Here is a 14,894-nt window from a genome sequence, read left to right as displayed (position 1 = left end):
CTGTAGCAGCACAGCAGACTACTAGCTATCTCCCCCAGCCAGCCAGCCAGCCAGCCAGCCAGCCAGCCAGCCAGCCAGCCAGCCAGCCAGCCAGCCAGCCAGCCAGCCAGCCAGCCAGCCAGCCAGCCGGCCAGGCCATCACACCTTTCCTTTAGCCAATCCCAAGCCTGCTGTTACTCATCCCTCTCTCCCCTCCTCCACCCCTCCCTCCCCTCTTCCTCCTCCTCCTCCTCTCCTCCCTGCAGATAAAACAGTGAAGCTGTGGAAGGTCAGTGAGCGGGACAAGAGACCGGAGGGCTACAACCTGAAGGACGAGGAAGGGAGGATCCGAGACCCCACCACCATCACCGCCCTGCGGGTAAGATGCCAGCCCTTCCCCCACTACAGTGTCACCACAGCCTGCCCGGTCATCTCTGTGCCCACATTTGCAGTGCTACATACAGAATTTGAATGCGTCTGTTTTCCTTCCTCTGGCAACCTGTGACATTATCGCTCCCTATGGCAGCCTTCATCCCTATGGCAGCCTTCATCCCTATGGCAGCCTTCATCCCTATGGCAACCTTCATCCCTATGGCAGCCTTCATCCCTATGGCAGCCTTCATCCCTATGGCAGCCTTCATCCCTATGGCAACCTTCATCCCTATGGCAGCCTTCATCCCTATGGCAACCTTCATCCCTATGGCAACCTTCATCCCTATGGCAGCCTTCATCCCTATGGCAACCTTCATCCCTATGGCAGCCTTCATCCCTATGGCAGCCTTCATCCCTATGGCAGCCTTCATCCCTATGGCAGCCTTCATCCCTATGGCAGCCTTCATCCCTATGGCAACCTTCATCCCTATGGCAACCTTCATCCCTATGGCAGCCTTCATCCCTATGGCAGCCTTCATCCCTATGGCAGCCTTCATCCCTATGGCAGCCTTCATCCCTATGGCAGCCTTCATCCCTATGGCAACCTTCATCCCTATGGCAGCCTTCATCCCTATGGCAACCTTCATCCCTATGGCAGCCTTCATCCCTATGGCAGCCTTCATCCCTATGGCAGCCTTCATCCCTATGGCAGCCTTCATCCCTATGGCAGCCTTCATCCCTATGGCAGCCTTCATCCCTATGGCAACCTTCATCCCTATGGCAGCCTTCATCCCTATGGCAACCTTCATCCCTATGGCAGCCTTCATCCCTATGGCAGCCTTCATCCCTATGGCAACCTTCATCCCTATGGCAGCCTTCATCCCTATGGCAACCTTCATCCCTATGGCAGCCTTCATCCCTATGGCAGCCTTCATCCCTATGGCAGCCTTCATCCCTATGGCAACCTTCATCCCTATGGCAGCCTTCATCCCTATGGCAGCCTTCATCCCTATGGCAGCCTTCATCCCTATGGCAGCCTTCATCTCTCCCAGTGCCACCGAGGGATTCAAGAAACTGGCCTGGTTTCATATCTTGCCAAATGCACGTGTCTGTCAGTGTGGGGGTGGGGAGGGGGTTGTCCGGTTCTTAGATGGGGGTGTGACACCAGGCACCCATGCTGCTGACCACACATTAGCCAGGTCCTGGGGTGACCCATCTGTCTACACCAGCTTGTACCCAGGGGTCAGCATGGGGTCAAATATAGGGCTGGGCGATATATCAAATACATTTGATTAATTCAAATGTATGTTTTTACGTGATATTCCAAATACCTGTATTGCAGAATCAAGGTTGTTGTATTTTTAGTTTTTATGAACGTCCTCTTGTTCTCATTGTCTTTTTGGTCTCTTCTCGTTCGCTCCTTCTGTGCTGTGCACCTTCCTATTTACACCAGAGATCTGTATATAATGATGAGATGCTCATGTCTCCGCCCTAACAATGGGAGTTGTTGTCCCAAAGGCGGGAAGGCAGGCGACAACCTTAGGTTCAAAATAAGAGCATAGAAATGCATTGGGGTTATTTTGGACAGATTTTGGTGAGAATGAAACCTCCGGCTTCACGTCTTTCTCCCAAGCCCCTCCCCCTACCACTCACAACAACAAAGATCAGTGATCCCTTTTTCCTCTCTGACAAAGGGTTTCAACTCAACATTTGCATTTGAGGGCATTTTTATAGACCGACCTGGAAGCCAGATCAGTGATTATTGCAAAAACAGCAGGTTAAACTATTTTTGATAGAATAATTAAATGATTAGTGGGTTTTATGGCTGTGTAAGGCTCATATTTAGCCTAGGTATAATTACACAAACTCTGAATTCATTAGGTTATTGCTGACTGTTTTAAATGCTGTATATTTTAACTTTAAATTGTACAACAAAGCTTATTTAGAAAAAACATTTTAGAGATTCTAGATATATATTATGAGATATGTGTTTTAGGCTGTATCGCCCAGCCCTAATCAAAAAATCACCCCCATCTCCATGGAAACACAGACATGTTGGTGTCAGCTCTAATGGCAGCTTTCAGATGATATGACCATGATACCATACAGGTTATATCTGGTGCTTGTTTTCTGTTCTTTATACACCGTAAAATACACATTTTCATCATCCTCGTGATACGTGAAAGAACCACCCAGAACAACAACCCAGAACAACAGAACAACAACCCAGAACAACAACCCAGAACAACAGAACAACAACCCAGAACAACAACCCAGAACAACAGAACAACAACCCAGAACAACAACCCAGAACAACAGAACAACAACCCAGAACAACAACCCAGAACAACAGAACAACAACCCAGAACAACAACCCAGAACAACAGAACAACAACCCAGAACAACAACCCAGAACAACAGAACAACAACCCAGAACAACAACCCAGAACAACAACCCAGAACAACAGAACAACAACCCAGAACAACAACCCAGAACAACAGAACAACCACCCAGAACAACAACCCAGAACAACAGAACAACAACCCAGAACAACAACCCAGAACAACAGAACAACCACCCAGAACAACAACCCAGAACAACAGAACAACAACCCAGAACAACAACCCAGAACAACAGAACAACAACCCAGAACAACAACCCAGAACAACAGAACAACAACCCAGAACAACAACCCAGAACAACAACCCAGAACAACCACCCAGAACAACAACCCAGAACAACAACCCAGAACAACAGAACAACAACCCAGAACAACAACCCAGAACAACAACCCAGAACAACCATCAACCTGATGGGTGACATCATGTTTTCTCTCAGAGTGACTGACAGCCAGGAGTCCCAATCATCTGTCTTTATCTATAGATTTAAAAAAGTGAAATTTACACATTTTTCTTTGTTCAAATCAAATCAAATCAAGTTTATTTTATATAGCCCTTCGTACATCAGCTAATATCTTGAAGTGCTGTACAGAAACCCAGCCTAAAACCCCAAACAGCAAGCAATGCAGGTGTAGAAGCACGGTGGCTAGGAAAAACTCCCTAGAAAGGCCAAAACCTAGGAAGAAACCTAGAGAGGAACCAGGCTATGAGGGGTGGCCAGTCCTCTTCTGGCTGTGCCGGGTGGAGATTATAACAGAACATGGCCAAGATGTTCAAAATGTTCATAAGTGACAAGCATGGTCAAATAATAATCAGGAATAAATGTCAGTTGGCTTTTCATAGCCGATCATTAAGAGTTGAAAACAGCAGGTCTGGGACAGGTAGGGGTCCCATAACCGCAGGCAGAACAGTTGAAACTGGAACAGCAGCAAGGCCAGGTGGACTGGGGACAGCAAGGAGTCATCATGCCCGGTAGTCCTGACGTATGGTCCTAGGGTTCAGGTTCTCCGAGAGAGAGAAAGAAAGAGAGAAGGAGAGAATTAGAGAGAGCATACTTAAATTCACACAGGACACTGGATAAGACAGGAGAAGTACTCCAGATATAACCAACTGACCCTAGCCCCCCAACACATAAACTACTGCAGCATAAATACTGGAGGCTGAGACAGGAGAGCTCATAGAGCTCATAGTCCTCAGTCCTCCTCAGTAAATATTAGATTGATTTAGAAAAGTGAGCGGTGCAGAAACGATATCAATATTTGGACCCCTGGCTCGCCCCAATCATCCTTATCTCTTCATGCTCTTATTTTCCACTCTGGACCCAAATTGACCCTTACACAACACAGCCTTTGGAAATCAATAGGAATCACATGATGCCTGAGAGATGGGATTGTGAAACATAATGGAATGGGAACAAGCTGGTGGGAGGGAGGGACAGTGTTCCAGGACTGGTCAGTTAGAGACTCCCAGGTTCACAGATGATTGGGACTCCTGGCTGTCAGTCACTCTGAGAGAAAACATGATGTCACCCATCAGAGAGGATGCAGAATTCTCTGTCAGTCTGTCCCATTGCCCTGGCCTGCAGGGGACCGTACTGACTACACTTAACCCTAAGTGACCCCAATACGGGATCAATGTTATTGAAAATGTCCACAGTGAATCCTCTTTGGGTTTAGGGTGAGACGGTACACTTGAAGGAGGATTTACTATAAATTTGGGTTGAAGGAAAGGGGGATACCTAGTCAGTTGTCCAACTGAATGAAAGGGGGGATACCTAGTCAGTTGTCCAACTGAATGAAAGGGGGATACCTAGTCAGTTGAACAACTGAATGAAAGGGGGGATACCTAGTCAGTTGTCCAACTGAATGAAAGGGGATACCTAGTCAGTTGTCCAACTGAATGAAAGGGGGATACCTAGTCAGTTGTCCAACTGAATGAAAGGGGGATACCTAGTCAGTTGTCCAACTGAATGAAAGGGGGATACCTAGTCAGTTGTCCAACTGAATGAAAGGGGGATACCTAGTCAGTTGAACAACTGAATGAAAGGGGGGATACCTAGTCAGTTGTCCAACTGAATGAAAGGGGATACCTAGTCAGTTGTCCAACTGAATGAAAGGGGGATACCTAGTCAGTTGTCCAACTGAATGAAAGGGGGATACCTAGTCAGTTGAACAACTGAATGAAAGGGGGATACCTAGTCAGTTGTCCAACTGAATGAAAGGGGGATACCTAGTCAGTTGAACAACTGAATGAAAGGGGGATACCTAGTCAGTTGTCCAACTGAATGAAAGGGGGATACCTAGTCAGTTGTCCAACTGAATGAAAGGGGGATACCTAGTCAGTTGTCCAACGGAATGAAAGGGGGATACCTAGTCAGTTGTACAACTGAATGAAAGGGGGGTACCTAGTCAGTTGAACAACTGAATGAAAGGGGGATACCTAGTCAGTTGTCCAACTGAATGAAAGGGGGATACCTAGTCAGTTGTCCAACTGAATGAAAGGGGGATACCTAGTCAGTTGAACAACTGAATGAAAGGGGGATACCTAGTCAGTTGTCCAACTGAATGAAAGGGGGATACCTAGTCAGTTGTCCAACTGAATGAAAGGGGGATACCTAGTCAGTTGTACAACTGAATGAAAGGGGGGATACCTAGTCAGTTGTACAACTGAATGAAAGGGGGATACCTAGTCAGTTGTCCAACGGAATGAAAGGGGGATACCTAGTCAGTTGTACAACTGAATGAAAGGGGGATACCTAGTCAGTTGTACAACTGAATGAAAGGGGGGATACCTAGTCAGTTGTACAACTGAATGCCTTCAACTGAAATGTGTCTTCTGCATTTAGCCCAATCCCTCTGAATCAGAGAGGTGTGGGGGGCTGCCTTATTCGACATCCACATTTTCGGCACCCGGGGAACAGTGGGTTAACTGGCTTGCACAGCGGCAGAACGACAGATTTTCATCTTGTCAGGTCGGGGATTTGATCCACCTTTTGGTTAGTGGCCCAACGCTCTAACCACTAGGATACCTGCCGCTGGGTTTGCTATGCGTCTCCTGTCTTAAGTGAACATATCACCCGCTTGGCTTGATTCACGTCCACTTCTTTCTATTGAGTAATAATTGTAGACAGAAGCAGCTCCTCTCAGCGCTGGCTGCTTCATCTGACGAACAGACATTGATGTATGAGTTAATGACCTCAGCAGTCTCTGCAGCATGCTCCTCCTCCACCTCCGCTGTGTGATGTTGTGACCGTGGTGCTGAGAGACACTCATCATGCTAGCAGACTCTTATCTGATAATCACATTGGCTGTGCTGTGCCAGGCTGGGCCCTGCATGCGTGTGTGTGTGTGTGTGTGTGTGTGTGTGTGTGTGTGTGTGTGTGTGTGTGTGTGTGTGTGTGTGTGTGTGTGTGTGTGTGTGTGTGTGTGTGTGTGTGTGCGTGCGTGCGTGCGTGCAGTCAGTGTACATCAGTGGACATGTCCCACTCCCCCTCTCTGTCACAAGATATCATATATCAGTGGACATGTCCCACTCCCCCTCTCTGTCACAAGATATCATATATCAGTGGACATGTCCCACTCCCCCTCTCTGTCACAAGATATCATATATCAGTGGACATGTCCCACAACCCCCTCTTTGTCACAATATATCATATATCAGTGGACATGTCCCACTCCCCCTCTCTGTCACAAGATATCATATATCAGTGGACATGTCCCACTCCCCCTCTCTGTCACAAGATATCATATATCAGTGGACATGTCCCACTCCCCCTCTCTGTCACAAGATATCATATATCAGTGGACATGTCCCACTCCCCCTCTCTGTCACAAGATATCATATATCAGTGGACATGTCCCACTCCCCCTCTCTGTCACAAGATATCATATATCAGTGGACATGTCCCACTCCCCCTCTATGTCACAAGATATCATATATCAGTGGACATGTCCCACTCCCCCTCTCTGTCACAAGATATCATATATCAGTGGACATGTCCCACAACCCCCTCTCTGTCGCAGGATATCATATATCAGTGGACATGTCCCACTCCCCCTCTCTGTCACAAGATATCATATATCAGTGGACATGTCCCACTCTGTCACAAGATATCATATATCAGTGGACATGTCCCACTCCCCCTCTCTGTCACAAGATATCATATATCAGTGGACATGTCCCACTCTGTCACAAGATATCATATATCAGTGGACATGTCCCACTCCCCCTCTCTGTCACAAGATATCATATATCAGTGGACATGTCCCACTCCCCCTCTCTGTCACAAGATATCATATATCAGTGGACATGTCCCACTCCCCCGCTCTGTCACAAGATATCATATATCAGTGGACATGTCCCACTCCCCCTCTCTGTCGCAGGATATCATATATCAGTGGACATGTCCCACGCCCCCTCTCTGTCACAAGATATCACTCTCCTCTCTCTCTCTCCCCTTCCTTCCCCCTCTCTCTGTCTCTGTCTCTCTCTCTGTCTCTATCTCTGTCTGTCTATGTCTCTCTCTGTATCTGTCTCTGTTTCTCTCTGTCTCTCTCTCTGTCTCTCTCCCTGTTTCTCTCTCTGTCTCTATCTGTATCTGTCTCTGTCTCTCTCCCTGTTTCTCTCTCTATCTGTCTCTGTCTCTTTCTCTGTCTCTCCCTGTTTCTCTCTCTGTCTCTCTCCCTGTTTCTCTCTCTATCTGTCTCTGTCTCTCTCTCTGTCTCTCTCCCTGTTTCTCTCTCTGTCTCTATTCAATTCAATTCAAGGGGCTTTATTGGCATGGGAAACATGTGTTAACATTGCCAAAGCAAGTGAGGTAGATAATATACAAAAGTGAAATAAACAATAAAAATTAACAGTAAACATTACACATACAGAAGTTTCAAAACAATAAAGACATTACAAATGTCATATTATATATATACAGTGTTGTAACAATGTACAAATGGTTAAAGTACACAAGGGAAAATAAATAAGCATAAATATGGGTTGTATTTACAATGTTGTTTTTTTTCATCACTGGTTGCCCTTTTCTTGTGGCAACAGGTCACGAATCTTGCTGCTGTGATGGCACACTGTGGAATTTCACCCAGTAGATATGGGAGTTTATCAAAATTGGATTTGTTTTCGAATTCTTTGTGGATCTGTGTAATCTGAGGGAAATATGTCTCTCTAATATGGTCATACATTGGGCAGGAGGTTAGGAAGTGCAGCTCAGTTTCCACCTCATTTTGTGGGCAGTGAGCACATAGCCTGTCTTCTCTTGAGAGCCATGTCTGCCTACGGCGGCCTTTCTCAATAGCAAGGCTATGCTCACTGAGTCTGTACATAGTCAAAGCTTTCCTTAAGTTTGGGTCAGTCACAGTGGTCAGGTATTCTGCCACTGTGTACTCTCTGTTTAGGGCCAAATAGCATTCTAGTTTGCTCTGTTTTTTTGTTAATTCTTTCCAATGTGTCAAGTAATTATCTTTTTGTTTTCTCATGATTTGGTTGGGTCTAATTGTGCTGTTGTCCTGGGGCTCTGTGGGGTGTGTTTGTGTTTGTGAACAGAGCCCTAGGACCAGCTTGCTTAGGGGACTCTTCTCCAGGTTCATCTCTCTGTAGGTGATGGCTTTGTTATGGAAGGTTTGGGAATCGCTTCCTTTTAGGTGGTTGTAGAATTTAACGGCTCTTTTCTGGATTTTGATAATTAGTGGGTATCGGCCTAATTCTGCTCTGCATGCATTATTTGGTGTTCTACATTGTACACGGAGGATATTTTTGCAGAATTCTGCATGCAGAGTCTCAATTTGGTGTTTGTCCCATTTTGTGAAGTCTTGGTTGGTGAGCGGACCCCAGACCTCACAACCATAAAGGGCAATGGGCTGTATGACTGATTCAAGTATTTTTAGCCAGATCCTAATTGGTATGTTGAAATTTATGTTCCTTTTGATGGCATAGAATGCCCTTCTTGACTTGTCTCTCAGATCGTTCACAGCTTTGTGGAAGTTACCTGTGGCGCTGATGTTTAGGCCGAGGTATGTATAGTTTTTTGTGTGCTCTAGGGCAACAGTGTCTAGATGGAATTTGTGGTCCTGGCGACTGGACCTTTTTTGGAACACCATTATTTTGGTCTTACTGAGATTTACTGTCAGGGCCCAGGTCTGACAGAATCTTTGCCGAAGATCTAGGTGCTGCTGTAGGCCCTCCTTGGTTGGTGACAGAAGCACCAGATCATCAGCAAACAGTAGACATTTGACTTCGGATTCTAGTAGGGTGAGGCCGGGTGCTGCAGACTGTTCTAGTGCCCGCGCCAATTCGTTTATATATGTTGAAGAGGGTGGGGCTTAAGCTGCATCCCTGTCTCACCCCACGACCCTGTGTGAAGAAATGTGTGTTTTTTGCCAATTTTAACCGCACACTTGTTGTTTGTGTACATGGATTTTATAATGTCGTATGTTTTACCCCCAACACCACTTTCCATCAATTTGTATAGCAGACCCTCATGCCAAATTGAGTCGAAGGCTTTTTTGAAATCAACAAAGCATGAGAAGACTTTGCCTTTGTTTTGGTTTGTTTGGTTGTCAATTAGGGTGTGTAGGGTGAATACATGGTCTGTTGTACGGTAATTTGGTAAAAAGCCAATTTGACATTTGCTCAGTACATTGTTTTCATTGAGGAAATGTACGAGTCTGCTGTTAATGATAATGCAGAGGATTTTCCCAAGGTTACTGTTGACGCATATTCCACGGTAGTTATTGGGGTCAAATTTGTCTCCACTTTTGTGGATTGGGGTGATCAGTCCTTGGTTCCAAATTTTGGGGAAGATGCCAGAGCTAAGGACGATGTTAAAGAGTTTTAGTATAGCCAATTGGAATTTGTTGTCTGTATATTTGATCATTTCATTAAGGATACCATCAACACCACAGGCCTTTTTGGGTTGGAGGGTTTTTATTTTGTCCTGTAACTCATTCAAGGTAATTGGAGAATCCAGTGGGTTCTGGTAGTCTTTAATAGTTGATTCTAGGATTTGTATTTGATCTTGTATATGTTTTTGCTCTTTATTCTTTGTTATAGAGCCAAAAAGATTGGAGAAGTGGTTTACCCATACATCTCCATTTTGGATAGATAATTCTTTGTGTTGTTGTTTGTTTAGTGTTTTCCAATTTTCCCAGAATTGGTTAGAGTCTATGGATTCTTCAATTACATTGAGCTGATTTCTGACGTGCTGTTCCTTCTTTTTCCGTAGTGTATTTCTGTATTGTTTTAGTGATTCACCATAGTGAAGGCGTAGACTCAGGTTTTCCGGGTCTATGTTTTTGGTTGGACAGGTTTCTCAATTTCTTTCTTAGATTTTTGCATTCTTCATCAAACCATTTGTCATTGTTGTTCATTTTCTTCGGTTTTCTATTTGAGATTTTTAGATTTGATAGGGAAGCTGAGAGGTCAAATATACTGTTAAGATTTTCTACTGCCAAGTTTACACCTTCACTATTGCAGTGGAACGTTTTACCCAGGAAATTGTCTAAAAGGGATTGAATTTGTTGTTGCCTAATTGTTTTTTGGTACGTTTCCAAACTGCATTCCTTCCATCTATAGCATTTCTTAATGTTACTCAGTTCCTTTGGCTTTGATGCCTCATGATTGAGTATTGCTCTGTTCAAGTAGACTGTGATTTTGCTGTGGTCTGATAGGGGTGTCAGTGGGCTGACTGTGAACGCTCTGAGAGACTCTGGGTTGAGGTCAGTGATAAAGTAGTCTACAGTGCTACTGCCAAGAGATGAGCTATAGCTGGGTATGTACATAGTCAATGGTAGGCTTCGAGGGGACTCCTATGGTACACCATAGGAGTCCCCTCGAAGCCTACCATTGACTATGTACATACCCAGCGTGCGACAGAGCTGCAGGAGTTGTGACCCGTTTTTGTTGGTTATGTTGTCATAGTTGTGCCTAGGGGGGCATATGGGGGAGGGAATGCTGTCACCTGCAGGCAGGTGTTTGTCCCCCTGTGTGCTGAGGGTGTCAGGTTCTTGTCCAGTTCTGGCATTTAGGTCGCCACAGACTAATACATGTCCCTGGGCCTGGAAATGATTGATTTCCCCCTCCAGGATGGAGAAGCTGTCTTCATTAAAGTATGGGGATTCTAGTGGGGGGATATAGGTAGCACACAGGAGGACATTTTTCTCTGTTAAGATAATTTCCTTTTGAATTTCTAGCCAAATGTAAAATGTTCCTGTTTTGATTAATTTAATGGAGTGAGTTAGGTCTGCTCTATACCAAATTAGCATACCCCCTGAGTCTCTTCCCTGTTTCACACCTGGTAGTTTGGTGGATGGGACTACCAGCTCTCTGTAACCTAGAGGGCAACCAGTGGGTCCGTCTCCTCTATACCATGTTTCTTGCAGGATGACAATGTCTGTATTACCGATTTCTTTGGTGAAGTCCGGGTTCCTGCTCTTTAGGCCAAAGGCAGATGACCTCAGGCCTTGGATATTCCAGGATGATATAGTGAAGGCTTTTTGTTCCATAAAGTGTCCAATGTTGTTGGTCGTGGTTTGGCCTCAGGCCAGTAAGTGTGAGCAGAGCCTGCTGAGCATCTGGTACATGCCGTTGGCTTGGGCGAGTGTAAGAGTGGGGGTTAGGCCTGTTTGCCCGCTCACTACCTGGGCGTATGTGTGACTTCCATGTTGATGCCCTCTTTGCAGGGGTGGGGTGCATGGGGTGGGCAGGAGTGGCATAGGTCTGATCTGATGGGGCCTAAATGGGGTGTGGGCATGGTTGATGTGGGGGGGTGTTGATTGGTTGTGGTGTGGGTGTGGATGTGTCTGGGGGTGCTGTGTTCTGGATGTAAGTCCTCTTGGCGTGGGTCCTCTATGTGTAGGTCCAGGGGGGGGGTCCTGCAGGTCTTGGAGGGTGTCTCGCTGGTCTGGGTGGGGTGTCTATTGATCTGTTGCTCCTGTGTGAAGTGTTGGGGCTGCGTTTGAGAGCGATGTCCTTTAGAGTCCGGGCAAAGGTGGGCACTGCTGCCTTGTAGAGGTGGACCTGGTCATAGAGGCTGTTCAAGTCCAGGGTGGAGTGGTGGGCCAGGAAAACATTTGGTTTTGAGGCACAGTCACGGGAAATGCTTGTGTTTACCCGCTGTATTGTAGCAGGGTGGAAGTCTTTTCGTGGTAGCAGGGTGGAGATAACCACTTGTGCGTTGGGGAAAGTAGAAGAAGCTTTTTCAATCACTCCCTTCAGTGCTGTGGCCACCCTTTCCTGCTGTGCTCTCAGGTCGTTTGTGCCTGTGTGTATTATTATGTGGCTAGGTGAGCCTAGTTTGTCCTCAGACAGAAGGTCTAGGGCGCGCTGGGTGTTTGGACACCAGAGTTTAGACACACTGTGTTTGGGAAAAAGTTTTTTTTCTTCTATATATTTCCCATTTGAGTCCATAAGGAGAACAATCTGTGTCTTGTGTTTGTCCTCAGTGGGTGTGGGGGGGTTGTCAGGAGGGCTATCAGGGTGGCTGACAGGGGGGGTGCTCAGAGGGGGTGAGAGCCGCTGGGCTTGGGGTTTTTCTTTTGTCTGTTCTGCTGTGATGTCGACTCTATGGTCAGGGTCTGGTGTGGACTGTTCTGCTGTGATGTCGACTCTATGGTCAGGGTCTGGGGTGGACTGTTCTGCTGTGATGTCAAGGCTATGGTCAGGGTCTGGTGTGGACTGTTCTGCTGTGATGTCGACTCTATGGTCAGGGTCTGGTGTGGACTGTTCTGCTGTGATGTCGACTCTATGGTCAGGGTCTGGTGTGGACTGTTCTGCTGTGATGTCGACTCTATGGTCAGGGTCTGGTGTGGACTGTTCTGCTGTGGTGTCGAGACTTTTGTCGGTTGCTGAGGTGGGCTGTTCTGCTGTGATGTCAAGGCTATGGTCAGGGTCTGGGGTGGACTGTTCTGCTGTGATGTCAAGGCTATGGTCAGGGTCTGGTGTGGACTGTTCTGCTGTGATGTCGACTCTATGGTCAGGGTCTGGTGTGGACTGTTCTGCTGTGGTGTCGAGACTTTTGTCGGTTGCTGATGTGGACTGTTCTGCTGTGATGTCAAGGCTATGGTCAGGGTCTGGGGTGGACTGTTCTGCTGTGATGTCAAGGCTATGGTCAGGGTCTGGTGTGGACTGTTCTGCTGTGATGTCGACTCTATGGTCAGGGTCTGGTGTGGACTGTTCTGCTGTGATGTCGACTCTATGGTCAGGGTCTGGTGTGGACTGTTCTGCTGTGGTGTCGAGACTTTTGTCGGTTGCTGAGGTGGGCTGTTCTGCTGGCTTCTCTGTGGGGATGGCCACCTCTCTAGTGGGTTGTTCTCTGTCACACGCCATCCCCCTCAACCTCTCCTCCAGCAGTCTGATCCTCTCCTCTAGTGCTCTGTTCTGCTCCTGCTCTTTCTCCTGTTGAAGTTGTCTCACCACTGTCCAGAGTGCAGATATGTCTCTCTCCACCTCCAGCACTCCGGGTCTGGTTAAGGGGGTGTTGTTGTGCTGGACTGTTGTCTGGGTCTGTGCTGACTGGAGTGTAATCACCTGCTGTTCCAGCTCCACCTGCCTTACCTCCAGCTGGGTGAATTTATCCTTCATTTCAATGAGGGAGAAGTACTCTGTGCTGGGAGGTTGACTGTCTGCTGAGGGTTGCTCGTCTGTGGGGTTATATGATGAAGAGGTCTGGTCTGACCTGCTTGGGGTGGGGGTATCTTTATCAAGGGAGCTTCTCCTGCTGGGCTAATTATTTGATTAGGTTAAAGTCCAGCTGAAACTGTTTGGGGTTGCCCTGTACCATTACTGTTCCAGACTTATAGAGATTTATATTAGCTGACTCAGAGTCCTCGTTGTCAAGTATCCTGAGTTTCCACCCCTCGTTAACCCCCCCTCTCTTAACAAAGGGGTAGTCTCTATCTGTCTCTGTCTCTCTCTCTGTCTCTCTCTCTGTCTCTCTCCCTGTTTCTCTCTATATCTGTCTCTGTCTCTCTCTCTGTCTCTCTCCCTGTTTCTCTCTCTGTCTCTATCTGTCTCTGTCTCTCTCCCTGTTTCTCTCTCTGTCTCTATCTGTCTCTGTCTCTCTCCCTGTTTCTCTCTTTGTCTCTCTCTCTGTCTCTCTCCCTGTTTCTCTCTTTGTCTCTCTCTCTGTCTCTCTCCCTGTTTCTCTCTTTGTCTCTCTCTCTGCTGAATATTTTGCTTTCCCCTTCTCCGTGCTGAGCCTATAGACCATTAGAGAATGAGGGATTATGGCTGAGAACTGTAGAAATCTCGTTCCAAGTCTGTGTGTGTGTGTGTGTGTGTGTGTGTGTGTGTGTGTGTGTGTGTGTGTGTGTGTGTGTGTGTGTGTGTGTGTGTGTGTGTGCGTGCGTGCGTGCGTGCGTGCGTGCGTGCGTGCGTGCGTGCGTGCGTGCGTGCGTGCGTGCGTGCGTGTGTGTCTGTGGGGAGACAGGCTGGGGGGCATTTATCACTGCACAGACAGGATACAATGTGTGTGTGTGCGCGCACGCTGCCAGTGTGTGCACGCTGCCAGTGTGTGCACGCTGCCAGTGTGTGCACGCTGCCAGTGTGTGCACGTGCGTGTGCCAGTATTCGTGTGTGCATGTCTGTGATTGTGCATGTGTTTCTGTGTGTGTGAGGGCCAGTCTTAGTGAAGGTAGGGGTGTGTGTGGGGGTTCCCTGGCGGGGGGCTGCAGGCTACAGCTGCTTCTCCTGTATGCTCTGTGAGGGTCGTTTACAAGCTCTCTGCTTCTAATGCTTTTGCAGCACAGACAGGTGAATCACAGAGAGACAGGTGAATCACAGAGAGACAGGTGAATCACAGAGAGACGGGTGAATCACAGAGAGACAGGTGAATCACAGAGAGACGGGTGAATCACAGAGAGACGGGTGAATCACAGAGAGACGGGTGAATCACAGAGAGACGGGTGAATCACAGAGAGACGGGAATCACAGAGAAACGGGAATCACAGAGAGACAGGTGAATCACAGAGAGACAGGTGAATCACAGAGAGACAGGTGAATCACAGAGAGACGGGAATCACAGAGAGACGGGAATCACAGAGAGACAGGTGAATCACAGAGAGACAGGTGAATCACAGAGAGACAGGTGAATCACAGAGAGACAGGTGAATCACAGGGAGACAGATGAATCACAGAGAGAC

The 14,894-nt window shown here is 47.2% G+C and overlaps 1 protein-coding gene across 2 annotated transcripts in view; it reads left to right on the top strand.

Annotated features, from left to right (window-relative positions):
• The window catches only part of LOC120056438 (serine/threonine-protein phosphatase 2A 55 kDa regulatory subunit B beta isoform), a 154,612-nt gene that overhangs the window by 132,566 nt on the left and 7,152 nt on the right, over window positions 1-14,894 (top strand). For both annotated transcript variants that reach the window (XM_039004596.1, XM_039004597.1), the window contains exon 4: window positions 246-358. In XM_039004596.1, the coding sequence (XP_038860524.1) occupies window positions 246-358 (113 nt within the window). The remainder of the gene's footprint in view (window positions 1-245; window positions 359-14,894) is intronic.

Source organism: Salvelinus namaycush, chromosome 12 (genome assembly GCF_016432855.1).
Source record: "Salvelinus namaycush isolate Seneca chromosome 12, SaNama_1.0, whole genome shotgun sequence".
NCBI lineage: Eukaryota > Metazoa > Chordata > Actinopteri > Salmoniformes > Salmonidae > Salvelinus > Salvelinus namaycush.
This window is presented reverse-complemented; position numbering and strand designations above follow the sequence as displayed.